This window comes from Thalassophryne amazonica, chromosome 12 (assembly GCF_902500255.1).
Source record: "Thalassophryne amazonica chromosome 12, fThaAma1.1, whole genome shotgun sequence".
In the NCBI taxonomy this organism is placed as follows: Eukaryota; Metazoa; Chordata; class Actinopteri; order Batrachoidiformes; family Batrachoididae; genus Thalassophryne; species Thalassophryne amazonica.
The window spans coordinates 33,065,014-33,092,517 of record NC_047114.1 but is presented as its reverse complement, the minus strand read 5'-3'; the positions used below and the strand labels follow the sequence as shown (position 1 = coordinate 33,092,517).

The window sequence follows — 27,504 nt, the reverse complement described above, 5'->3', positions numbered from 1 at the left end:
GATGTGTTGCACTGCATGAGGCAAATGGTGGTCACACCAGATACTGACTGGTATCCCCCCCAATAAAACAAAAACTGCACCTTTCAGAGTGGCCTTTTATTGTGGGCAGTCTAAGGCACACCTGTGCACTAATCATGGTGTCTAATCAGCATCTTGATATGGCACACCTGTGAGGTGGGATGGATTATCTCAGCAAAGGAGAAGTGCTCAATATCACAGATTTAGACTGGTTTGTGCACAGTATTTGAGGGAAATGGTGATATTGTGTATGTGGAAAAAGTTTTAGATCGTTGAGTTAATCTCATACAAAATGGGAGCAACTTTACTGGAATGGAAAGAGATTTTTCATCCGTGTGCCTACATTGGATTACAAAAACTTCATCCTCAACCTGGAGGGAATGACATGACAACAGTCTGGTGGGCTGCCAGGCTAACAATCACCCCTGACATGCCAGACTTTTATTTATTTTTTTTTTTTATGGCACCAAATTATAAGAATAACGCAGGTGAAATAAAGAATATCAACACTGAATAGCCATTAATTTTAGGTGCATCTGCAGAACTCTGAACAGCACTGTCACATTGCTCATAAACGTGAGTCCACCTCTGTGTCTTTGATGCCATGTGAGCCCTTGAAAATTGAAATCGCTTTCTTTCATGGACCTGAACACTCGTTGGCTAATGTAAGCATGGTGATGCCTAAAAAGTGAAAAAGATGTAATGTGTGGGACATTCATTTTTCTCAAAAACTCCAGAGTCAAGAAACACAGGTGAGGGGGGGGGAAAAAAGGAGGCAACAGTGGAGGTGAAAGTGGCAGATGAGAAAGAAGAGGACAGGGGAGTGAGGAGAAGGAAACATGAGTGCAGGCCTTCAAATAAAGGCAAACGCAGTCAATCTGGCTGTGAAGCAGAGTGGTTGAAGAATACCAAATAATAGTTATTGTAAATTTCAATTTGTTCTCAATTCTAGCATACTGTTGTATTAAATTTTTTTTTGGTCTGTAACAATGTTGAAATAACAGTTTTTATTAAATGATAACATTTACGTCAGTTTAAGTGCAGCAAGTATAATGCTCTCTGTGTTCATAATGTGCTGTTTTGGCCAAGTTCTTAGTTTTACAGTTTGTTATACAATAAAATATTTTCACAATAGTTTATTTAAATGAGTGAAGTTTTTTTTTTTTTTTTTTTTTTTTTTTGCTTGCTTTTGTGTTTCTTAGTGCCATGCATTTTCTGCTCTATGCTTTTAGTGATTTACATTCTTTTTGGTGAGTACCACCGGCCTGAAACAAATTGTGGGGAAAATGCTGACTTGGACCCTAACCTGTATCCTAAAATGACAACTCTATCTTGCTCCTAGATCTGTTCGGATGATCTTTTGAGCCCTGCTGGAATGACAGTCTCCCGAAATAACCACTCGTTTGACAAAGTGCAAAGTATCACTTGCATTGTGATGATGTGGAGCTGCAATATTTTGGCTATGTGGTGCATTTTTCTGTGCATGATCCAGCCTGGAGGTGCTTGAGTGTTGAGGACCCAGTGGCTGGAGAAGGCCAACAGGATGCCCATGCTTCACCTGGCTGCAGCAGATAGATTATTTTAGAGATGTGGGGATGGACCAGTTGTTTGTTTGGGTGGTTGCCATCCAGGACTAGAGGCGGGTTTGTGGTATTGTGGATGCAGCACACTGGTGCATGCACCCAGTCTTGACTTGTACACAACAGTAGAGCAGGTAACTCAGTGGATAAGGAAATGGGCAAATATGATAAATTCTCAGTCATGCTTTTCTTTCAAATACATTTCTTAATGTTCCACTGTATTTTTTTATTTTTTTTCATTCTTTAAGGCCATGGAAGAGACCATGAAGCTAGATGAGAAGATGTTCCGTTCCTCATAGATGGTTTCCCCCGCAATGAAGACAACCTTCAGGGGTGGAACAGAGTCATGGATGGGAAAGCAGATGTCAAATTTGTGCTTTTCTTTGATTGTGAAAATGAGGCAAGTTTTGAATGAGGAAGCAAAACCTTATTTATTGTATACAGGTGTGCTTTCACAATCCCTTTGTCAGTGACAAAAAATGATCTGCCCCCCCCCCCAAATCCACAGGTTTGCATCGAAAGATGTTTAGAAAGAGGAAAGGACAGTGGACGCACCGATGACAATAAAGAAAGCTTGCAGAAAAGGTACCGTCTTTCAACATAAGCAAAATATCTGACTTCACCATTTGAAAAATGTAATCCTCCACTTATTTTTTATCAAATCAACCAAATTGTAATTCATTTCTATGAGTTAGAGCATCTCACTGTTGAGCTGAATTGTTTTCTTTTGTTTTTATGTGTACATAAATATGAACTTAGGATGGATTTGATTTTTGTCTGAGTATAACCAGTGTATGTGATCAGTGCAGGTTTCCTTGACCCCATTTAGTTGACTGTTGCAAGCCTGTATGTTTTTGACCATTTGTTCCTCCTCTGAGTCCTTGGTGTTGTCTGACCCCAATAACCAGGCCTTATTTATTTATTTTTTTTGTAGAATCCAAACTTACCTACGGTCTACACGGCCAATTATTGAACAGTATGAGAAAGAGGGCAAAGTGCGTACTATAGATGCCTCTCGTACTGTGGATGAGGTGAGTAAAGGGCACAGGTGCCAACTAAATAGGTTTTTACATAATTGAATTGGAATTTTGTGGTAATTAGTAAAACTACACATTTTTGGAAAGTGCATGGAATGGCCAATCAGAAAATAGGAAGCCATTGTGGCAACCATCTTGGATTTGTAGAAATGACTGTTTAAAATGGGAATTTTAAACCTACAGTCTTGTTTCTAGTGAATAATACAAATATCCAGGGACAATGAATCCAGTGGTGAGATGTCATATCTTGGTTGTTGTTGTTGTAGTACCTGCAGATGTGAAGCAAAGAGAAAATACACATTAGCGAAAGAGGAAACAATTAGGGAACTGCCCTTACTATGGTAGTAGAAAATGACATATTGAACTTATACAGCATCTGTGCTGTTTAATTCCTGGTTCTAGAATTAGAATCCTAGTTAACATCGAAGCCTGAGATACTGAAAGAAAGATGATTGTAGTCATTAACACTTGAAAATCCAAGATGGATGCCCATAGCTATGATTTGCCCACATATACATTTTTGTAATTTGTGCCCTTAGATTCCTTTGCCGTGAAAATGTATATGTAGCAACTGTGGGTCAAGATCCTACGTCATCTGAAAGCAGAGATGAGATGTCATGTTTACAAATCCACAATGGCTGCCATGATGGCTTCTGGGAAAATGACACCATCCCATTTTCTGATTGGCTGTTGTATGCACTTTTCAGAAATGTATAGTTTTGCAAATCTCTACAAAATTCCTAAAAAAATCTAGTACCTGAACATGGTGAACCTGACAAAAGGTGGATTGGATGTACAAACATTGCTAGTATGAGCATAGTTTAATCAGGGTCACTGTTGACAACCATCTGGGAGTTGCCACAGTTTTTCTTGGTTACCACACGCAATGCTGTTTGCACCTAAGGGTGTGTTTAAATTGCTGATAGACCTGTGGGGCAGGGTACGAATGGATAGCAACTGTTTAAAAGGGTCAGGTACACATGATGGTTATTTGGGATTTGTAGGGCTTTGCCATACAACAAAATGGCCATTGTATATCCATGATATTGGTAGAATTTTTTGCATGATTAAAGGGTGTCATATTATGACATAAATAGCTGGGTTTCTATTACAGATTAAGCATGTACCAAGATGGTGTAGGTGTGTTTAGGAAGCCTTCCGCTCTTGGTTTTTCTACTGTGTTTTTGTTTGGTTGGCAATGTTTCTCTCCTGGTTTATTACGCCAAGCATTACGGCTCCTGAGACTATTTAGTGGATTTTTTCTGGATGTTGCGTGTTCCCCGTTTCTGTCAGCTGTGTGATTGAGACAATGCGAGAGAGTAAAGGTGGCAATCAAAATAACTGTCCTCATCTTGTGAGGACTTAAGTGCTGCACTGTAGTTTGTAAGAATGCAGACTGCTCACTGGGCGATTATAAAATCCACTCCCTGTCCAGGCTGACTGGTTTTAAAGCATGATAGCCCTGTCACACTTTGATGATTTAGCCTGTGTATGCCAACTTGTGAAAAATACACCGAATACGCTGGCATACGTCTAAGATATAGGTAGGTTTTGTGTAAGTTAAATGTACATTGAAGCATGCTGGTATATGGCACGGCGAGTATGTCAAAAAATATTGTGCATGCACAATATTTTTTTGACGCATGCCAGCATATGACTCGTACATCCCACATATGCGGGCCATAAACTGTAGGTAAGTTATGATTGTTGGCATGTGTTTTTTATAACTTATTCATCAGTCGAAATACGTCTGATGCTGTACATTGATTGGCTCAACAACTGAAAGCTGCAGTCCTCATGCGAAGAGTTCAGACTGTTACAATACTAAAACCATTTACACACCGAGTAAATATAAAGTCTTAATCTTACCTGTTCATTTCAGTCAGGTTGATCATTCACAGCCTGACGAAAACTTATCCACATAAACGACATCTGAAAATACTGTAGTTTCTTTTAGTAGCTGAAGAAACGTAGTGTTTTTAAAGAAGTCCCTCAGTGGTTTGTCTGCTCTTGGCGCGTTTCTCAGCCTGAACCCGAGAACGGCAGCGCTTTGTGCCACAGTGAGAAAATTAAGCTATTTTAAAAGCTGAAAACTCTCATCGCCTCATTCATTCACGTCAGCCTTCATCACAGGCATCAGTCGATTCTTTGACATTCTGCATGCGATGAAAATAAATCCCATGATCCACCAAGACAAAAATGAAATGAAATAAAAAAAAAATGCTCAATTTCTCTGTTTGGCCTCTGTGTGGAGTAGAGAGGCCTTGCGACAGCTTACATGCACTCAATGATGTGCATGTCAACATCTACATCAGTGGTGCCCAAAGACATTCTAGAAAGGGCCAAGAGGGTGCAGGTTTTCTTTGCAGCCACTGACTCCAGCAGGTGATTTCACTGATGAACTCATCCCATTTGCTCACAGTGATAATAATCTAAAATAACTAAACCTAACCCAAACGCATTGTAAAAAAAACAACAAAAAAACTTGTTTTCATGACATTTTCCTCATTGTTTCTGCATCTTACCTGTGATGGTATAATCAATGTGCACCAGTCTTTTAGGAGATAGAAACTGCCAAGAAAATAATGCCAAAGCTTTTGTTTTGCAAGGGGAATTATTATTTTTTGATTCGTTAATAATTTATAGATTCCTGCATGTTATTTTATAAGTGGTAGTCTCATGGCAATGACATCTATTTGATGCAACAGCACGTTAAAAAAACAACTGAAAAAACTACAGAAGTTGTCAGAAAACTCAATTTATTGTAGTGTGTGTGTGTTAAGGAACTGTCACAACCCATTTTGTCTTCTTTGTACACTTGGTATTCCGGATGCCAGCATTTGACAGGAGGCAAGGAGTGCCGCAGTATTCCAAACACAAAACAGACCTGCCAACTATTTTATGTATTCATTGTGTATTTTACACAACTGTGTGTTACAAAATTGGACTTTGAACCTTTCCTGAAGCAATCAAATTGGACAAAAATAACCAAGAAGACGCAGAGCTTTGCCACAAACGTAATGTGTAAATCTACTAATTACATGTTTTCCTTAAATGTAAAAAAGCGAACAGTTTTTGACATTGAAGCAGTGGTGGCTGCACAGTTAGAGACTGTAAAGAGCTTCACTGGGAAAGCATGCTGTGTTTCCCCGTCTAGTGTTGGCAGGTTAACTGAGCTAAGCTAATGTTGTTAACATTGCTCCAAAAAACAGACTTTATCGACAGGTTTTGAGAACTTGCATGTCAAAAACTTTTTTAAGTGTGCCAATGATATTAAAAAACAGAAAGAAGAGGATTGTTGGTCAGTGGTCAGATTGTGCAGCAGTGCCACTGTAATAATGTGGTAAAGGTGAGCACAACTAAAATGCAGAGATAAACTTGGCTATTTACTACACTTTTAGTTGGAACTCAGACTTTTTTTGTATGACTAAATAATGTGATAGCCAAGGCAGGAATCAAAAGGCACGGCCCCTCTAAGAGCATACTCATGGAGATCAAATCATCTGCATAAAAATGGCTCCTGGAACAGCAGTCAAAGCTACACTTGGCTGGAATGCTTCCATAATATTGCTCAGATGTCTGGTATCATTTTGTGTGTGTGTGTCTGATACTGGGCTTTTTAAAACTGCACTGGTGTCTAAACCATGTCTGAACTGATTGATCCATTTCCTGCCGCTTATCCGGGTTCAGGCTGTGGTAGCAGTAGATAAAGGAGCTCATCCCAAGGCATTTCCAAGCTATCTGGGAGATATAATCCCTCCAGCATGTCTAGTTGGACATGACTGGAAGATATTCCATAGGGAGACGACCAGGGGGTACCTCAGCTGTCTCCTTTCCATGCAAAAAAAGTAGCGGCTCTACTCTGAGTCTCTTTTGGAAATTGGAATTTTTCATGCTGTTCTGGAGTGGAAGCCCAGATACCCGACAGAGGAATCTCCGTTTTGCAGCTTGTATCGATGACCTTGTTCTTTCAGGCATTACCCAAAGTTCATGACCATAGATGATAGGAGAGTAAATCAGCTGGTAAATCAAGTGTCATGCCTTCTGGCTCAGAACTGATACTGTTTAAAAAAAAAAAAAAAAATACATGAAGGTTGATGACATTAAATGTCTTTTATAATTTTCAAATTTGAATGCCAAATTGAGCAATATATGAACACTGTCAATTTAATCTAGTGTGGCTTAAATAAACACTCAGAAATTCACTTGGTACAAATCTAAAATATTTGACATGTACAGAATTTATAATAAGCCCTTTTTAATTTGACTTTTGTCATTAAATTTGCATTTTGGTAGAAAGAGGATGCACACCGAAAATAAGAAGGCCCCTTGCCAGTCTACCTTTATGGAAAAACCCATGTGTGACATGCTTTAATCAAATATGATGTGATTATTAAATCATTTTATTTTATTTCTAAACATTACATTGGGCACGTTTTGGTGCAGCCAGTCTTCTCTGTGTAGGCCTGATCTCCTGTCAGATCTCAGACACCAAGCAGAGTGAGTCCTGGTTAATTACTTGGATGACCAGAGGCTGTGTGTTTCTGCTGGGAGTTGCTTCAGGAAGAGCATCTGGTATCAAATCCAGAATGATCTGTGATCTGTGCTGGATCCACTGTGGTGATCCTGAACAAAACAGAAGCAGCTGCAAGGCCAACAACAACAACAACTTAGCCCAGGGTTCGGCACATGTAAATACTGCATTTTGTTTTCTTCTTCTCGATTTCACCTTACAGACCGAGTGGTCAGAATGATAGGTTTGCTAGCTTGACTAATGCAGGTGGCTAAAGGATCACTCTCTTAATGTTTAAAGTAAGCCCCTTCAGCTTCTCCCTTGTTTTCCACTTGGGATCACCAAAGCAATCTGAGGTGGATCGCCATGTTGATTTGGAACAAATTTTACACCAGCTACCTTTGCTGATACAGCTCCACACTACATGAACAGTGGGCAGGGGTCACAACAGTACAGTAGAGTGAATGCAGTACTGCCCCTGCTGTACCGATTCTCCAGCCAATCGCATGCTGCATTGTCCCCTCACTTGTGAACAAGACCCAGAGGAACTTTAACTTCTTCACTTGGGGCAAGACCTCATTCCCTACCGGAGTAGGCAATCCATCAGTTTCCTGCTGAGAGCCATGGCTCCAGATTTAGATGTGCTGATCCTCTTTCCAGCCACTCCACACTTGACTGTGACCGATCCAGTGAGTGTTGGAGGTCACAGGCCGATGAAGCCAACAGGACCACATCATCTGCAAAAAGCAGCAACGAGACCCTGAGCCCACCAAACTGAAAACTCTCTTGCCTCCGACTACGTCTCAATATCCTGTCCATGAATATCACAACAGGATTGGTGACAAGGACCAACTTCCACCTAAAATGAGTCTGACTTACTGCCGAGCACCCGAACACAGCTCTTGCTTTGTGAATACAGAGATTGAATGGCCCTCAGAAGGGACCCCCTCACTCCATACTCCCGCATCACCTCCCCAGTATCTCCTGGTCCTGATCATACACCTTCTCCAAGTCCACAAAACACATGTAGACATGTTGTTGTTTTTTGTAAATTCTGTGCAGCCTCTGTGTTGGAACAGCATGCCAAACATGCCAAATGAACAATACACATTATTTTGCACATTTGAAAGAAGGAATCCTCAGTGCATCTGTAACTAATTAGCATGCTTTTTTTTTCTTTTTTTTTTTTGAGCTGTTCTCTTGGCTGAAGTTCTGTCAAAAAAAAAAACAAAAAAACAAACTAAACAACTGGATGTGCCCAGTCATATGAAGGTTATTCCCTCTCTTTATTCAAGAGTGTCATCTCTTAGCTTGAGCATAATTTTGTTCATGTCAGCCTTCAGCACTTCCTCCTCATTCAAATCATTGTCATCATGTTCTTGGTTTATTGTAGTGGTTGGCTTCCAGCTTAATGGTGCTAGTACCACCACCATCTGGTCTGGAGTGCAGCTCGTGCAGTGCCTCATTCAGATCAACACACAGAAGCAGCCTGTTTATCATGTAGACACTGCCATCATGTGGCTTGTACATGATAATGCAATTTTCTTGTTTTGACCTCGCAAGCTGCTTACAAATAGAAGTTGTGGGACCCAGACAGGCAAGTAAAAGCATGACTTATTGTCCCCTGGAGCTCAAAGATAAGACAGAAAAACAAATGTGATCAGTATTAAGTAGCTTTGTCCTTTTCTTGTTTTGTGTTTAGAAGAGATGTGTCATGGCATTATTTTCTTTTGCGTTACAGCTTGAGAGATGAAAAGACCCAGTTTGATTTACTTAGCATTTCCCCCACTGGAATAGAAATTAAATATACCTTTTTAAAATACAGTCCATGGGTTATTTGATTTATAGACTTTTGGTGAGGGGTCAGCTGGCTCCTAACTTGAAAATCTTACGCGGCAGTCAGAATTTCCAGGAACCACTGAGCAACTAAAACAAAACTTATGTTTTCATTATTTGTTCTTAAACATGCCATTTGACACTGAAAAGTAAATTATTACAATAAGAACCTGAAACAATTGAGCTGAATGAACACTGTTTGAAGCTTGAAGTGTTTGCTGAGCTTATGGTTCACACAGTAGACACACAACAGACAGTTATGTCTTTGTGTGAAAATGACTATAGCCAGTTACATCTATGAGAAAAGAATTGAAGAGGTGTTCTGACATGTGGTACACAGCAGAATGGGAAAATAAACTGAGCTCTAATCATCAATGCCTCTGTTAACTGAGCACTTGTTAGTTCTGTCGCTCTCTACACGAACAAAAATATAAACAACACTTTTGTTTTTTGCTCCCCGTTTTTCATGAGCTGAACTCAAAGATCTAAAACTTTTTCTATATACGGGTGATTCTTTAAACACGGGCACTATTGGCCTTGTAAATGTAATTTCCACACACCATTGCCTTACAATATAAAGCACCTTGGGGCAACTGTTTGTTGTGATTGGCGCTATTATATTGTGCTCTGATGTCACTGTTTATCTCCATAGAAACTACCCAAACAATCTTTCATACAAACTGTTTAAAGGGACATTACAGTGTTGTGGTGGAAATTACGCAATAGTGTGGGACAACTACATTTTGTTTTAAAAAAAAATCACAACAGTTCTGACATTGAATACCCCAATTATGTTTTGATTATTTTACTGATATTTTATTCAGAGATATTTTAAAAGATTAGAAAACGTTTCTTTACCATTCATTTTTATCATTGAAGATCAAAAGTCTGGGGTGTGGGACAAGCACAAACTGCAATATTTGCATATACTGATGCTGAAAACAGGTGAAAAAATTAATCATAGACTACTAGAACAAATTTCTTAACACACTTCATTGTAAAGATAACTAGAAAAGTGTGAAATTTCACCTTTTTTCTGTTTTTCATACAATATGATCAAAGGACATAAGTGCCCGTAGTCTAAGAATCACCCATACACAAAAGACGTATTCTCTCAAATATTGTTCACAAATCTGTCTAAATTTGTGTTAGTGAGCACTTCTCCTTTGCTGAGATGATCCATCCCACCTCACAGGTGTGGCATACCAAGTGCTGATTAGACAGCATGATTATTGCACAGGTGTGCCTTAGGCTGGCCACAATCAAAGGCCATTCTGAAATGTGCAGCCTTGCTTTATTGGAGGGACTTGGGGTGGGGGGGGGTCTGAAAACCAGTAAGTATCTACTGTGACCACCATTTGCCTCTTGCAGTTCAACACATCTCCTTCACAGAGTTGTTCAATAGCCAGACGCCATTGAATGTGACCATTGCCCACTCAAGTTAGTTACGATGATGAATTGCAGTCAGGTCGAGACCCCGATGAGGACAATGAGCATGCAGATGAGCTTCCCTGAGATGGTTTGTGCAGAAATTCTTTGGGTCTGCAAACCAATTGTTACAGCAGCTGTCCGTCTGGCTGGTCTCAGATGATCTTGGAGGTGAACATGCTGTATGTGGAGGTCCTGGGCTGGTGTGGTTACACGCGGTCTGTGCTTGTGAGGCCTGTTGATGTACTGCCAAATAGACAGCTTGTGGTAGAGAAATGAACATTCAATTTACGGGCAACAGCTCCGGTGGACAATCCTGAAGTCAGCATGCCATTACAGAGAGAAAGGGGTCTTTGTGTAGACATTTGCTGTTTGGTATGCTCATGTATTTTTGGGTCAAGGATGAATGCAGTGAAAACGTAAAGTTGATAGAACTAATATTTTTGTCGGGATATTAGGTAACAACAATGAACAATGGATGTTGATAATTAAATTCTGGACTCACGCCATCCCCGCAGGGGGCGATAAATCATCTGTATAAAGCCAAGTGGCGCAGGAAACTGGGGAGAGCTGACATTTACGTTTGGTATGCTTATGTATTTTGGATCAAGGATGAATACCGTGTAATTGGAAATTTGATAGGACTAATATTTTTGGAGAAATTAGGGATACTGGGTAACAACATTGAACAATGGATGTTGATTTTACCATTAATCAGTCCCTGGTAACCACACAAGCGCTGAAAAAAGGAATATCTCAACCTTGCCAGTTGTAAAACATGACATTAACTAAATGTGCCAAATAATAAATACAGTTGTTCACAAAACTTTCTCATTTTAATTTCCTACACTTTCAGCTACAATCATTATAGAAAATTTGCACAATTTACCACCCTGAAACCACCCTCATTTATGAACACTACTCAATCTATAGAATCCGTGGATCCCTATGGGCAACACGCTAGTGTATATGTATACATCTTATGTGAAAGTTTTTATGTTGGCAGGTCTGCAAACAGGTTTAATATGCTTCTGTCAAAGTAAGGTGGATTTTTATTGTAGTCTTTGTTTTTGTAAAGTTATGGTCAGTAGAGATGATTGTTGTCTGAAAAAAGAGCTCTATTCCACTTCATCTGAAGTGGAATTCTATTTTTAATTGGACTGAATCAGTGTCTCTGAAACCAGATGCTTCAAGGGCTCCACAGTAATGACTAAACCGCTATAAATGCGGTCAATGTACCATATAAACCACCACACGCACCCATTCAGAAGTCGTACAGACACGCAAACGAGAGCAGTCGCTCCAGATGCAGATTCCAGTTTTGTAGTTGAGGCTCAAATCCTCAAAGCCAAACCATAAATAAAAGGAAGAAAGAAAGTGTGTGTGTGTACAAAGATGTAAGTTCATATAAAAGACAAAAAAACATGGACTTCTATGTTCAAAATGTGGCAAATTCTGAAAATAACTTCAAGAACAGCAGTTGGGACATGTGGCAGACATGACATCCCAACATAAAAAGGAGCAAGTGCTAATATTTTGTTAAATATAATGGCCAACAGGTTTTTGAGTGCAATGGTAAGAATATTTGCACGTCTTGAAAGCTGGAAGATCATTTCAGAGGTGTCTGTGCATTCATTCTTTCAATTAATGAGAATACTTTTCCATTGCACCTCTGTTAAGAAGAATAGCAGTGTTTAAAAAAAAAGAGTAAAGCTTTATTCACTTTCTGCGAAGCAATAACAAATTTTACAAATTTTTCACCGTTTTCTTTTGCAATTGAATGTGCGGTGTTCTCAATTCAATTGTGTGTGTGTGTATGAAATTAAAGGTATTTTAAGGATTTTGAGCTTTACTCAATTTTTTTAAAACACACTTATTTTGAACACACCTGTATGACACTGAAATAGATCTGTGCCATTTGATATTTACTTCAAATTAAAGGGGTTTTTATTATTAAATTAAAGAGGTGCTGTGCAGGAAGCGGACTACACTGGAGCACAGAGCCGTTTGTGTTTCCACCCATCAGTTAACTCTGCCCCACAGGTTACTCACCAACACACCGCTAAGGTTAGCTTTGCACCTGTGTGGAAACACAATCTGTTTTCATCAGCCAGTGGGAAAAAGTGCTTGTATGGCTGATAAAGATGCCCTCATGAACACTGCGGCTACTGCAGTTAGCTTCCTCATATCATGGACGCATTATAATAAAAAGCTAATGGGGCATTCAAGAGAGCAAAATTAGAGTACAAATAAAAAACAGTAAATGGAACTAAATGTACAATACATGATGCTGCTCATACAGTGGGGCAATTAATGAATGTCACATGACGTACAATCCACCAGTCCGTAACAAGTATCTATTTAGGTGTCATATAATGGTTGATATTTTAGATATAGACAATTGTGTGCTCACTGTTTATTCACATTCTATAAACGTACATTAAATTATTGCTTACAACCATGGAATGCAAATAGTAGAAACATATTTTAAACAAACTATAATTTACAAAACCCAAAAGTTAAACTAAATTTAGCTTTGATAACCGCTAATATGCTAACTGAAAAGTTAACTGTGATTAACGCTAAACCAATAAATGTCCTAAAGTGTTGATCACTAGGTTTTGTAATATGAATTTAGCTTTGTCTTTGTTTTTGACTCTAAACCATTTAAAAAATAAACAATGTTGTAGCATAAACATGGAAGATTCCAGAATGGGTTTGGTATGCCAAAATCAGATTATCAAAATGTGCGTTAATAATAATTGAGAAATGAAAATAAAATTTTCCATCAACATAGTTTATTAATAGACTATATGAAAGAAGATATTTTGAGAAATAAAAAATATGCAAGAAAATGATTTTAATATTTCATATACGCTGGTTTGACCTCCTGCTCCTCATCTCCACTTCTGTGATTTGTCCGTTTCACGTCTTAAATTGGTGTATAAGCTCCAATGGGAACAACATAATTAAGGTTTACAACATTTTTGACTGTTTCATTTAAAACATAAAATATAGCTGACTTCAGGTTGGTGGAACTAATTTAGTGGAAGCTAATTAGTTTAATGGTTTTTAACCCTCATCCGCACCGATGTTCCAGGCAACCTGGGGTCCATGCGGATGCCTAAGAGAAAATACAGGAATATTGCATTAAAATATGACTGAACTAACTTTTATTTACTTTTATGTTGAAGACTTTCTTACTACATTCACGGACTTTGAAATTAAGTATAACTCTTGGAGAATATGCTTTAAGAAACAATAATTAAATCCAACATCAGACAAATTAAGGCTCGTGTCAACATTTTCTGCTAATCATGATCTAATCTAAACCTTAACCCATAGAAGATCAATTATATGGCAGTTGCATCTAAAAAAAAAAAGTCAATTAAATGCCCTCACAGCACACATGCAACCTGATTACAAAACAGTGAACCTTACTTTCATCAATACAAGCTCATGTAATAATGCAATTACTTCTGGATCATGCTAATAAAAATGTCCTTATAGCACACATGTACACATGTACAAGAAAAGAATTATTCACTCCTCTCTCTCACTCTATTTACATGCACTCATCACACATGATGCTTGGTGTTGAGTGAGTTTTGCACACATGAAGTGTATTTTCTTGTCAGTTTCTCTTGGTCACAAGATGCAGCCTCTGAGAGGTGAGTCTTCTCTTCAGAAACTGATTCAGTACCAAACAGAGTCATTTTCATTATGCCCATCATCATCGTCATCACGTGAGGACTCTAGGATTAATTTTAGGGCTTCTATAGCTGTGTATCTTGCCATTTTATTTTCTCTCGCAATTTTTTTCCATGCTAACCTGTAAATATAGGTAAGGAATAACAATGTTTGAATGTTGCAAAGAAGAAATACTTACATGGAACATGATACACACTCATACACATCTCAAAACACATTTACTTATGGTCAAGTATCAAATAATCCAGGGGTCCGTCTGTGTGGACCCCAAAAGGAAACCTTAATTTTTCAAAAATATTCCTTGATAGTTTTCCAAAAACATAATGGATTCACAAAGTGGACATGTAGTGTGAGGAATACTTTAAAGGATTTGGCTGGAGACCAATTAAAAATGCATTTTTTTTTTTTTTTATAGCGTTTACCCCTCCGTGGTCCACACGGACTCCAGGTGTGCTTATTAGGGTTAAGTTAGCTGAAATGCTAATTCACTAACACAAATGTTAGCTTCGGTAATTAGCTGTTAGGTTTGTTGAAGTGTGTCCACCTCTAATTTTGATACTGCAATGGGCCCAAAAACCATTTTTTTTAATCGATAAATGGTAAATGGACTGCATCTATGCTGTGCTTTTCCATCTGCATCAGATGCTCAAAGTGCTTTACAAATAATGCTTCACATTCAGGGTGCTGCCATACAAGGCGCTCACTACACACTTGGAGCAGTAGGGGGTTAAAGACCTTGCCCAAGGGCCCTTAGTGATTTTCGAGTCAGGCTGGGATTTGAACAGAGGATCTTCTGGTCTCAAGGCCAATGCCTTAACCACTAGACCATCACATGCAATCATTATATTTAATACTGTATTGGCATTTTGTACTACTCATCAGTACATTTTATGCAGGGGTGAAGCCCAAGTGGTTTGTGCGCTTGGTTTCAGTGAGGAAGGTTCCAGGTTCAAACCCCACCCCTGCCCATTTTCTCCGTGTAACGTGTAGTGGCATCAGAAAGGGCGTCCAGCGTAAAACTTGTGCCAAATCAACGTGCATATAACTCGCTAGATCTGCTGTGGCGACCCAGAGTGAAAACAAAGGAGTACCTGAAGGGACTTGCTCTATCAATGCATTTTATAAAATGATATAGAATAGTTATGGAATTTATTAAAAGCTTAATCTTGTGAAGACCCTTATGTCCATTGATTGTGTACACAGTACCAGTCAAAGGTTTGGACACACTTTGGTACTGAATATTGATGAATATTCAGTACCAGTACCTGAATATATGTTGAAAAATGTTCTTTTTGTTTTCTTTTAGGTATTTGCTGACGTGAAGGCTATCCTGGATAAGGAAGGATGACTTTCCCTGGCTGCTGACAGCATTCTCTTTTAGCTTCCTTTTTATCACCAGCGTTTACATTGTAATAAATTGATGTCTGTTCATATGGTGTTTTACTTTTCCATGTTTTGTAAATGCATTATTTGTTTGAGAGTGTGTGTCCTATGATGTTTTATGAATGCTCAGTAGAACGGCTCACAGCTCATCAGTGCTGTCAGTATAAGACCAGTAAATACAAATGTAGGTGTTTAGTACTGTCAGTAAATCATAGCAGTCATGCAGGAATACCACAAAGTTATATATCACAAGTATTTACAGAATATGTTGTGAGACGAAGTGGTCATGTGGCTGAGCTTTTCCTTCACTTGGGTTCCATGTCAGACTTTGACAGAACAGCCAGCAGACACTGGCAAATAAAATGCAGAAAATGTCTCACGTGTTTGTGTTTGTACCTCACACCTCCTTCCAGTCCACCTTTGGTTTGCACTGTGTGGACAGTAAGGTTTCACAACTAATAACAATGAGCAGCAGTGGGGGAATGAACCTATGTTCCCAGAGTCCAGGATCTCCAGTTGTCCTGTTAACACACATTAATCTTCCTGTTACATTCTGGTCAGGACACATTTCAAGTTTTCCATCCATTTCTATACCTGCGTACTCCAATTAAAGGCCACAGGGGTGCACCTATCCCAGGAGTGTAGGGTATGAGGCAGGTACACCCAGGACCAGATCCCCGTCTATCACAGAGCCACATACAAACACATTCACACAGACACCAGGGTGATTCTTTAACTACGGGCACTATGGCCTTGTAATGTAATTTCCACCACACCATTGCTTACAATATAAAGCGCCTTGGGGCAACTGTTGTTGTGATTTGGCGCTAATACATGTGCTCTGATGTTATGTTATCTCCATAGAAACTACCCACGCAACCTTTCATACAAACTTTTTAAAGGGCATTATTGTTGTGGTGGAAATTACGGCAATAGTGTGGGACAACTACATTTTGTTTAAAAAATCACACAGTTGTATGACATTGAATACCCCAATTATGTTTTGATTATTTTACTGATATTTTATTCAGAGATATTTTAAACGTAGAAAAAACGTTTACTATTCATTTTTGTCATGTGAAGATCATAAGTCTGGGTGTGGGACAAGCACAAACAGCAATATTTGCATAGAATGATGCTGAAAAAAGGTGAAAAAGTCATCATAGACTACTAGGACAAATTTCTTAAAACACTTTCATTGTAAAGATAACTATAAAAGTGTGAAATTTCCCCTTTTTTTCATAAAATATGATCAAGGGACATAAAAGTGCCCGTAGTCTACGAATCACCCACCAACAGTTTCCATTCGCCCTCATACACAAACTCCACACAGAAAGGCACCATGTGGGAAGTGATCCCATGACCTTCTTGCTGTGAGGCAACAGTGTTAAGCACGAAGCCATGGTGCTGCTCGACAGAACGGAACAGTTGACTGGGTTAGGATTAGGGTTACCCTGCATGTCACTAAATGACGCGAAAGGGGACCCAACTCATCATGTAACTTCTGTATGCACGGTTCCCATACCTCTGGGGTACAGGAGTAAGGGGCAGGAGGTGTGGTTTTGGTCTTGTTTTTTTCTCCCACGGTAGAGGACTTTTACCTTTTCCAGGTACACATTATGTGCATTATAGAGCAGGGGACATAGGAGCCTTTGCCATTGCCCCATTATCTACCACATTAATGTGTAGAACATAGGGATGAGCACTAGTTAGCTGTACCTGTCAGTACCAGATTTGCTCTGTGTGTGCGCAGACAGATGGTTTTGGATCAGCAATAACTAGTACTAAGTGGTCTTAATATTTCTTGACATCAGACTCACTGTAAACTGCTGTCAAATCTTTCATGCTTATACAATAATTGTGTGCATGTGCAGATTGGATTGAGCAGGTTGTACAGATCTGGTCCTCACAGTACACTTTCAGTGACTGATTATGATGGACACCAAGAATGATGTTAAGACGACTTTCCTGATTTCAAGTTAAAATCATTTGACAAACGTGTGCACCTGGGGTGCCTTTGCAAAATGGTCTGCATGTGTAGTTTTTTTTTGTTGTTTTAAAGAGAAGTACACATTCATCATTCTTGAATTTACAGTGCATTTGGAAAGCGTTCACAGCACTTCACTTAATGGAGTAAATTAATTTTTTTTATTTAAAAACTAAGAAATCACATGTACGTAAGTATTCACACCTTTTTCTCAATACTTTGATGCACCTTTAGCAGCAGTTACAGCCTTTGTTGAATATGATGACACAGGCTTGGTGCACTTATCTTTTGGCAGTTTTGTCCATTCCTCTTTGCAGCACCTTTCAAGCTCCAACAAGTTGGATGGGGAGCATCGGTGCACAGACATTTTCAGATCTCTCCAGAGATGTTCAGGTCTGGGCTCTGGCTGGGCCACTCAAGGACATTCACAGAGTTGTCCTGAAGCCAGTCCTTTGATATCTTGCCTGTGTGCTTAGGGTCATTGTCCTGCTGAAAGATGAACCGTCACCCCAGTCTGAGGTCAAGAGCGCTCTGGAGCAGGTTTTCATCCAGGATGTCTCTGTACATTGCTGCATTCATCTTTCCCTCAATCCGTCTCCCAGTTCCTGCCACTGGAAAAACATCCCCACAGCATGATGCTGCCACCACCATGCTTCACTGTAGGGATGGTGCCTGGTTTCTTCCAAACATGACACCTGGCATTCACATCAAAGAGTTCAATCTTTGTCTCATCAGACAAGAGAATTTTGTTTCTCATGGTCTGAGAGTCCTTCAGGTGCCAAAAAGACACTAAGGCCCTTCTCCCCAGATCACTCAGTTTAGATGGATGGCCAGCTCTAGGAAGAGTCCTGGTGAATCCAAACTTATTCTATTTATGGATGATGGAGGACACTGTGCTCATTGGGACCTTCAAAGCAGCAGAAATGTTTCTGTTTTCTTTCACAGATTTGTGCTTCAAGACAATCCTGTCTCAGAAGGCTAAAGACAATTACTTTGACATCTTTGGCAGCATGGTGGGTTAGTGGATACACTGCTGCCTCACAGCAAATAAGTCATGGGATTGATTCCCACATGTGGCCTTTCTGTGTCGAGTTTGTATGTTCTCCCCTTGTTTGTGTAGGTTTCCTCTGAGTACTCCGGTTTCCTCCCACATTCAAAAACATGTAGGTTAGGTGAATCGGAAACTTTATAATTGTCCAGGTCTCCCTTCCAAAAGAGATTTTGATCTCAGTAGGACTAACATGGTTAAATTAAATCATGCTTACTTTGTGCTCTGACATGCACTGTCAACTGTGGGACCTTATATGTAGACAGGTCTGTGCCTTTACAAATCATGTCTAATCAGCTGAATTTACCCCAGGAGGACTCCAATTAAGCTGTAGAAACATCTCAGGGATGATCAGTGGAAACACTGCAAATGCTGTGAATACTAATGTACGTGATTTTTTTTTTTTTAAATAAAATTGCAAAAATCTCAAAATAAACTTTTTCTCCACATTATCATTATGGGGTATTGTGTGTAAAATTTTGAGGAAAAAATGAATTTCATCCGTTTTGGCATAAGACCATAACGCTATGAATACTTTCTGAATATGCACTGTATTTTACTAGAATACAGTACTTATGCGTGTTCCCCACCTAAACTTTTGGTTTATCTAGGGGGCTCTCTTAATGAAAATTGCAAGCAGGGGGCAGCCTTTAATAAGTCCTGGACAAATCTGTCAATTTAGTCGAATTTCATTGTTCTTTTATTTCCATTTAAATTCAGAGCAATAAAACAAAACCAATCTTTGCCTACCCAGCGATGGAGAATGAATCAGCCTTCATGAGGATGAAAACCAGTCTGAACGTCAACCCCATAAATGTTTGGAAAGTGATGATTTATTTGGTGTGTGTGTGTAACTTTGCTTCTTTACTCCAGCACAATTGATCTGAGTCAGCTGAGCTACATGCTTGCAGTGCAGACTTTCAGCTTTCAATTTAAAGGGGCCAACAAAAATACATTTAGATATTACAGGCATATTTTATTTTAACTGGTAACTGGTCAAATTGAATATAAGGATCACTTTTACAGCCAATTTTCTTTAGACAGGTCAGAAAATTGATGCATGATCATTTGCAAGCCACTGAACATGTCTGAACATGAACATCAGTCATTAAATACAAAGTATGGTCGACGCATGGGCTGAACACTTTTCAAAAGCCAGTTGTGCAAGGAGGAGAGGGAAGCCAGCTAGACACTCATGACTACTCTGAAGGTGCTAGAGGTTTCTCCAGCTGTCGTTGAAGGAACCACATCATATAGTGCAACTTTTGTCTCGCATCGAGGCTTCACCATGAATTTGTAGCTTTGTGGTGGGAAAGAAGGAGTTTGTTCAAAAGAAGGCATGAAGTTTCAGGTTGCCAGAAGACTCGAGCCTAGATTTGATGTTTTTATGAAAATCCTGTATCTGCATTTGTTAATTCAACTGCAGCTTCTTGTGCATACTATAAATGCAATTAAAATGATGCTAGGTTGAACAAGGCCATTGCTTAAACCTCATGTTAGGTCTGTAAGTATGACCATCTGTTGGAGCTACGTAGATGAAACGGGCATCCCCTTGGTCATATCCAGCCACAGCGGTCCTCAGCACTAAGGTACCTGTGTGCTGGATCACACCCACAGAAATGCGACACGTGGCCAAAATATCAAAGCTGACGCTCCGTCATGATGCAAGTGATACTCCTTAACTTAGTCTCCCATTCATTTGGGACAGTCATTGCAGTAGTACCCATGCATTAAAAAAGAGACCTCATATCAGACATCAAGAATGTGTCTCAAACCTTCTCAAAGATGAAAATTTACATGTATATATTTCTTACATATACTATACACACACACTCTGCAATTACAAAGACAATTGCATGTTACTAATATGCCTGAGCATTTTCTTGCATTTAGCTTGATGCCTGATCAATTCATATTTTAAAAGCTGAACAGATAATCAGCTTCAACATTAGTACCTGACACGCGTACACACGACAATGTAGCAATATACAACACGGTGAAAGTATCTCTTGCGTAGATTGTTAAGTACTGTCACACATACGCAGTATAAGAAGAAAGCCAATGGAATAGTGTAAGGCACTGTGAATACGCTGCTTTTGTAGGTGTGTTAGTAATACATACAGATCGATACAATACAATCCATCTTGACAACCCCTTGAGTCATCTGCGGCACCAAACCATAACAGAACACAGCAAAGAAAAAGAAAATAAATCCAGCAAGTGCTGGGTGTCATCCCAGCACCTCAACAATTTAAAAATATTTGAGTCTGAGCATAGCTGTACATGGACGTTCTTTACAAAAACAACTGAAAATATATACAACATGTACCACAACATTTCACATAGATTCCCCCCACCCCAAAAGCCTGTCATTTACATTGGTTAAGAATACCAGATGTAAGACATTTAGGGTAAATATGTTAAGTCTCTACAAGCACATGGTGAGCTAAAAATCTTATTTACAATAACAAAGTGTTAAAATTATTACATAATCACCCACAATACTGGCCAATTCATATTAGTATCCATCACGCAAAGTAGAAAGTTAATTCTCAATCAGAATGAGAATTTCCTTCAGTGCAGGCATTCTGTTAATGTAATTGAAACCCAAGAGAAATACCTGCCTCAATTCACATTCAGAATATACATTCTGTTGATACACATTTTACAACAAAAACACAAACCTTTTCAATTTGACATACCACAGATCTTACATAAAGTAATGTGCATCATCTGCAAATGCTTAGAGAACAGAGGTGTAAGAGATTCATGTTTTGATTTCTACATTTCAAAATGTTTTGAGAACAGAGACAGGTGTTTAAAAAGAAAATCATAAAAGGGCTGTAGCTCAGTCTGAGTTTAAAAAGCTGGTGGATGAGGTTTTTGCAAGTCCTGTGATACTGAGCCTTGGTGTTGGTGACTGTGCCGTGTTTCTGTCGGAGATGGAGACGTAGCTGACTCTTGTGTCTGAGTGGAGGTCACATTTTTCACACTGGAAAAAGAAAAATATTTATTTAGAGCCACTGTTAACAGATGGCTCACACTGCCTTGCCGCTAAGCCGCGGTTTACAGCTCTCTAGGATTAAAACTTAGTTACTTATAACTATTGATAGGCCCTTGGACCACAGTGATAAAGGGATTACCCTCATTCAGCCAACAGACTAAATCAGGAGCGCAAAGGGACAACTGTGCTTACATGATAAGGCTTCTCTCCGGTGTGGATGCGCATGTGACTCTTAAGTGTCCTGCAGGTGGCGAAAGTGTGTTCCACAGACCTCACAAGGGTACGGCTTTTCCCCCGTGTGTATTAACATGTGTGCACGCAGATGGGCCACCTAGAAGAATTGAAAAGATAATATATGCCAACCCATCTTTGGCCAGTCAGCGTATAGATTACACAGCTTTGTACAGTTCAGCTTCATCACCTGCACAAATCTGGAACCACAAGCCTCACACTTGTACGGCTTCTCTCCTGAGTGGATGCGGATGTGAGTCTTGAGGTTGGCTGGTCGGTTGAACTGAGCACCACAGATGGTACAGTGGTATGGTTTTGCCCCTGGAAACAGAGAAGCGGTAAAAATGAAGCAGCCACATCTGAGAAGTCAAAGAGACGAACTACTTAAACTACTACGTATGACAAAATGTAACAACATGGCATGTCGTTCGTCTCCCTTTCGAAAGTTTTCTTTCCTTGAGGTGATTGTAAATGAAGCCATTTATGGCAACACGTAAGTGGTGCTGGCTATCCATTTGAAGAAGGTATCCTATCAGTGAAAGGCTACTCGCATGGATGATCACTGACAACTTTAACCACCTGGGATTGGGCTACCAATATGGAGACCTGGATTTGATTCTCAACTGTGCTACCTGTGTCCTTGGACAGACAGTACTTCTGCGCTGTCCCAGTCCACACCCAATTGTAAATACAGTGCATCCAGAAAGTATTCACAGCGCTTTACTGAGCAAAGTTTTTTTTTTCCCAATTTTAACAAATTTATTAAAAATAAAAAACCCTAAGAAATCATATGTACATAAGTATTTGCAGCCTTGAAGCTCAAAATTGAGCTCAGGTGCATCCTGTTTCCACTGATCTCCTGATACGTTTCTACAGCCTAATTTGAGTCATCTGGAGTAAATTCAGTTGATTGGACATGATTTGGGAAAGGCACACACCTGTCTACATATAAGGTCCCACAGTTGACAGTGCATGTCAGAGCACAAACCAAGCATGAAGTCTAAGTAATTATCTGTAGACCTCCAAGACAGGATTGCCTTGAGGCATAAATCTGGGAAAGGGTACAGAAACATTTCTGCTGCTTTGAAGGTCCCAATGAGCACAGTGGCCTCCATCATCCATAAATGGAAGAAGATGGTATCCACCAATCTTTCTACAGCTGGCTGCCTGTCTAAACTGAATGACTGGGGGAGAAGAGCCTTAGTCAGGGAGATGACTAAGAACCTGATGGCCACTCTGTCAGAGCTCCAGTATTCCTCTGTGGAGAGAGGAGAACAACCATCTCTGCAACAATCCACCAATCAGGCCTGTATGGTAGAGTGGCCAGACAGAAGCCACTCCTTTGTAAAAGGCACATAGCAGTCCGCCTGGAGTTTGCCAAAAGACACCTGAAGGACTCTCAGACCATGAGAAACAAAATTCTCTGGTCTGATGAGACAAAGACTGAACTCTTTGGTGTGAATGCCAGGCGTCATGTTTAAAGGAAACCAGGCACCATCCCTACAGTGAAGCATGGTGGCGGCATCATGCTGTGGGGATGTTTTTCAGCAGCAGGAACTGGGAGACTAGTCAGGATTGAGGCAAAGATGAATGCAGGAATGTACAGAGACATACTGGATGAAAACCTGCTCCAGAGCGCTCTTGAGCTCAGACTGGGGTGACGGTTCATCTTTCAGCAGGACAATGACCCAAAGCACACAGCCAAGATATCAAAGGAGTGGCTTCAGGAGAACTCTGTGAATGTCCTTGAGTGGCCCAGCCAGAGACCAGACCTGAATCCCATTGAACATCTCTGGTGTAATGAGTAGAATTTTGAGGAAAAAAAACATTTACTCCATTTTGGAATAAGGCTGTAATGTAACAAAATGTGGGAAAAGTGAAGTGCTGTGAGTACTTTCCGAATGCACTGTAGGTACTGGCCTTAATCTGGGAAATAACCTGTGATGGACTGGTGTCCCATTCTCATTTGCTTCATGCTACAGTCTCTGGGGATTTGCCCAGACATCAACGAGCCTCAAAAGCTAGGTAGGACTTACTAAGGTGTCAACTGTACATGATCCAGGGTTCCAAACTATATAAAGGTCCATTCTGAAAAACTTGTAATCTTAGGCATCCTAAAGCAGCAGTCACACATTTAAGACAATGTATTTCACCATTAATGTCAGCAGCAGTAGTGGAGAAATAACCTCCAATAGCCAAATCTGTACAATTTGAGTACCTGGCTTTGTAACGGGTGATGTATCTTAGTTTTGTTCAGGATAATGGAGATGCCAATTTTCTCTAAATGTGTAGACAATGGACTGAAGGACTTCTTTGCTAAGGGATAATAGAGGGGAGTCACATTTGATGCTGTACTATAAGACAACTGAGCTTAAACAGGTGAGTATCTGCCCTTCACTTCGAGTGATTGCCAGTTTAATGGTGTACATGATGGCCGAAGTGAAGAAAGCAATACGTATTGGGGTGATGACATCCTTGTTTGACTCTGGAATTGAAGGTCTCAGCTTTTTTTTTTTGATCATACAGTAAAGTAGATGATCATAAACACTATATTGTCAACTACCACAGCAGACTGTTTTTATGGAATTCAAAAGACACAGCTCTATTCCTAAACCCAAAATACTACAAGTGTATCAAACCCAGAGATGTGTTTCATGTATCACGTTACACTGTGCACTGACTCTTTTGTTACACCCCTGATAAGATATAAATTTTCACCTGTATGAACAGTCTTGTGGCTCGCCAAGTTTCCCTTGTAGCGGAAAGCAGCCTGACAGCAGTCACACTTATAGGGCTTATCACTGTGAACATGGTCCACGTGAGATTTCTGCAAGTCTTCCTCTGGAATTTGGAGCCACTGCAGAAGTAGGTGTTTTCTAAAGGAACAGTAAAATCTGTGTAAATTGAGAGACTGTGCATTTTCCTGATAAGAACATTTTCTGGAAATGCAATGTGCATGGAGGAAACCCACCACAGCCGGAGGTGGAACAGTGCGAGTGGAGGTTGGTTGTATCATCTCTGCAGTAAGAGTCAGGAGAAAGGTGACCCACCTCCAGGCACTGAGGACTATCACAGCCACACGAGGAGCTGCTGCTATGGCTATGTAAAGCAAAGAACACCGTATTACAATCATCTTTAATTAAAATCTAAGACAGTTTCACCATAAATCTCTGATTTGTTTTCACCTGATACCATTGCCGTTACAGTCCACAGTCACAGATGTGAGAACTTCCTCTCTCTGTTCACCTTGCTCCCTCTCCCTCTTGGTCCACATTGCCTGCTTCACCTGTCCTGCACGGGCTCACAGGAGGTGACACTCTAGCTTCAGCATGGGCCTCCCTGATCCTCCTCCTCTAGTTTGTCATTAGTTTGGTTCATAACGATGAATTTGTACTTCTTCCAGTTGCGAGCCCTGGCATCTTTGGAGCACTCAGAAGGCTGTGTCAGTATCAGGTTGGCATTTTTGCTGCTGCTTGACTCAGTGGGAGAGTTTGGGTTGGCAGTCAGATCTAAAGGGGCTTTGAGGACTACAAATAACACCTTTACCAAGTCCTGAGGACAACCTTATGCAGCTTGTTTGTGGGTGTTGAAACGCCATCTTCCTCTGTTCTTTGAAGGGAGCTGTGGCTTTCTGGTACTTCCGGTGATGGTGGGGAGCCTGAGATGAGATGCCATTGGGTGGGAGGTGATGGTGGCAGACTCACTGTGAGCCAAGCAGGTGCTGGGAACCTGTGAACATGGTTTCTGAGGTAAAGCCTCTCCACTCAAGCTGGATTTATGGGAACTATCCAGCTTCTCAGAGATGTTGAGTTCCTGTAGATCTGACAGGAGCCGGAGGTGTGATATCGCTGAATAAACTGGGGATGTACTCTCTGCATTCCTGCAGAGGAGGTGCACTCAACCTACAGTTGTGCATCAAGACTGCTTCCTTTCCATCAGCAGGCAATTCCTCATCCAGATACGACGTGTTGTTATGCACAACTTCAATCTGTGGACTCTGATTCCTGTAAAAACATGAAGTAGCAGAAAAACTCCTACTCAGAAACCATCTAGATTTACTTAGATAATACTGCCTTTTCTCATCTTTATTTACCTTAATTTGATGAACCGATGGCAGGTGTTGACAATGTGCTCCATCTGAAGGAAAAAACGCCGTGTTCAGTGTGGCCAGTATCACACGGTCATCAAGGTTCAGACAGGAGGTTACATAAATCCAGGAGGATGGAGAAACCCACTGGGTCCACTTTGTCATCTAATTTGATGGTACAGAGGTTCAGATTCTCTGGTTCATGAATCAGAATAAAAGAAGCCACTAAAAAGAAGAGTAAAAATAGAGGAAGTGTTTCAAATTATTTATTAGGGACAATAATCACGTCATCCAAAGACAGTCTAAGATAACTTTCATATGTAAGAGGGGGTATGGCAGGGCACCAGTACAACCATCCATTCATAACACTTATGAGAATTAAACAACACCACCACACAAACAACAGTATGTGCTAGCCCTGCAGATGTCCTGTCAAGCATCATCATCATACCTGCAGGCCACCAGAATGGTCTTGTGAGCATGGAAATGTTGTCCGTACCACCTGAACGGTGACATCTGTCAGGATGTTCTGCTGCGTAGGCGGTTGAAGTTGAGGCAGAACATCACCTGCATGGCGTGTGAAATTAATACAGCCATCTGTACTCATGGTCATCCTGTCACAGTCTGAGTCAGGACAGAAAGATTCAATAATTTAATCATCTGAGGTTAAATAACAATCGCACTTATAAATAAGGTGAGAATGGTGCAACTGTGGCTTAAAAAAGTGGGAAAAATAGTGTTACATATATCGAATGAATTAAAAATTAACGCTCCAACTACTGATTTTATTGTTGATTTTCTTTATTTTTAAAAATTATTTGGAAGGAAGCATTTTTTGGTTGACAAACTGTTTTCAAACGCAAAAGACAGCAACAAATCCTCACATTTAGTGTAACACCTGACTTTTTTTTTTTTTTGCTGGCCCTGATCACAACAGCAGATCCACTTTGGGGTATGTTTTATACGACATGCCCGTCCTGACAATGGAGGCTGCCTGAGTTACGTGTGCTGGCCGCCTATGGGTAAAAATTTGTGCCTCATCTGTGCAACTCGTTGACACACAGAATCCAACATAGCTTCCGATGTACCGCTATCAAAGTTAACCAGGAAACAACTGCAAGAAATGTTATCTCGGAAAGGACTACATGCACACAACAAAAACAAGAAAGAGTTCATAGCATTCATAGAGCAGGCAGAGGGGCAGATATGTGGGTCTTGGGGAGTGTGATTATGAGGAGTCTGGACATAAACGGAGAAGCAGACACTTGACATCCACGAGTAAATAGCCAGTTTTTTTTCCCAGTTTGCTTGTATAAGATGCACATTCTGCAGGAAACCATGCTATCTGGGAACCATTAACACCAGTAAATCACCTTAAACACACACCAGATAAAATTGCAGAGTGCTGCAATCACATAACAGGGGCATGTTGACCTTTTTCCCAGAATGCACTGACATGCAGATTTTTACCTGGGGCAGTGTCTATTCCAGTTCTATGTGGAGAAAACAAGCTCCGGAGCAGTCTCCTAGGCAAGTACTAATCAGGACCTATTCTACTTAACTTCTGAGATGTCACGGGATCAGGTGTGCACTGTGCTGCAAGGCTGCTGTAGAATGACAATCATAGGTCATGACATAAAA

At 40.2% G+C, this 27,504-nt stretch overlaps 1 protein-coding gene and 1 pseudogene across 1 annotated transcript; one reads left to right on the top strand and one right to left on the bottom strand.

Moving 5' to 3' along the window:
- Positions 1-1,849: 1,849 nt before the first annotated feature.
- Positions 1,850-16,087, top strand: LOC117522539 (UMP-CMP kinase-like). Its single transcript, XM_034183987.1, is given in 5 exon segments — positions 1,850-1,883; positions 1,886-1,998; positions 2,107-2,183; positions 2,533-2,629; positions 15,430-16,087. Coding segments are annotated over 5 exon segments (363 nt in total). The 3' UTR covers positions 15,472-16,087.
- A 4,941-nt stretch (positions 16,088-21,028) lies between these two features.
- Positions 21,029-25,977, bottom strand: LOC117522505 (annotated as a pseudogene).
- Between the last annotated feature and the right edge of the window lie 1,527 nt (positions 25,978-27,504).